The sequence below is a fragment of the Carlito syrichta genome, unplaced genomic scaffold (genome assembly GCF_000164805.1).
Source record: "Carlito syrichta isolate Samal-C Ts95f unplaced genomic scaffold, Tarsius_syrichta-2.0.1 Scaffold303232, whole genome shotgun sequence".
Classification (NCBI taxonomy): Eukaryota; Metazoa; Chordata; class Mammalia; order Primates; family Tarsiidae; genus Carlito; species Carlito syrichta.
In genome coordinates, this window is record NW_007247328.1 from 429,621 (window position 1) to 430,017 (window position 397).

At 66.2% G+C, this 397-nt stretch overlaps 1 protein-coding gene across 2 annotated transcripts in view; it reads left to right on the forward strand.

Annotated features, from left to right (window-relative positions):
* The window catches only part of LOC103260518 (phospholipid-transporting ATPase IB), a 549,519-nt gene continuing 549,122 nt past the window's right edge, over positions 1-397 (forward strand). For both annotated transcript variants that reach the window (XM_008058151.2, XM_021712400.1), the window contains exon 1: positions 1-223. In XM_008058151.2, the coding sequence (XP_008056342.1) occupies positions 123-223 (101 nt within the window). In that variant the 5' untranslated portion in view covers positions 1-122. The remainder of the gene's footprint in view (positions 224-397) is intronic.

Genomic DNA, 397 nt, shown 5'->3' on the forward strand with positions numbered 1-397 from the left:
CGGCCCGCGTTCGCCGCCTCCTGCCTGGCGGCTGACTTCTTTGTGTTTTTCTCTCTGCCCTGCGCCCTGTCTCTGCAGGACCCGTTCGTTCTTCTTCGGGCTACAAGAAGGCAGAGGATGAGATGTCCCGGGCCACGTCTGTTGGAGACCAGCTGGAGGCACCAGCCCGCACCATTTACCTCAACCAACCGCATCTCAACAAATTCCGTGGCAACCAGATCAGGTAGGAGCCGGCGGTCCAGACTCGCCCAGGGAAGGGGCTACGGCGGGGAGGGGGCTCGTCTTCCCGAGCTGGCTTTGCAGCGCACCCAGCCAGCCTCCTCCCGCCTGGCTCCTTCCCCTCCCCTCCCCCTCCGCCCCAGCCCCGCGGTCCAGACCCGCGCTTCCGATGCGGTCC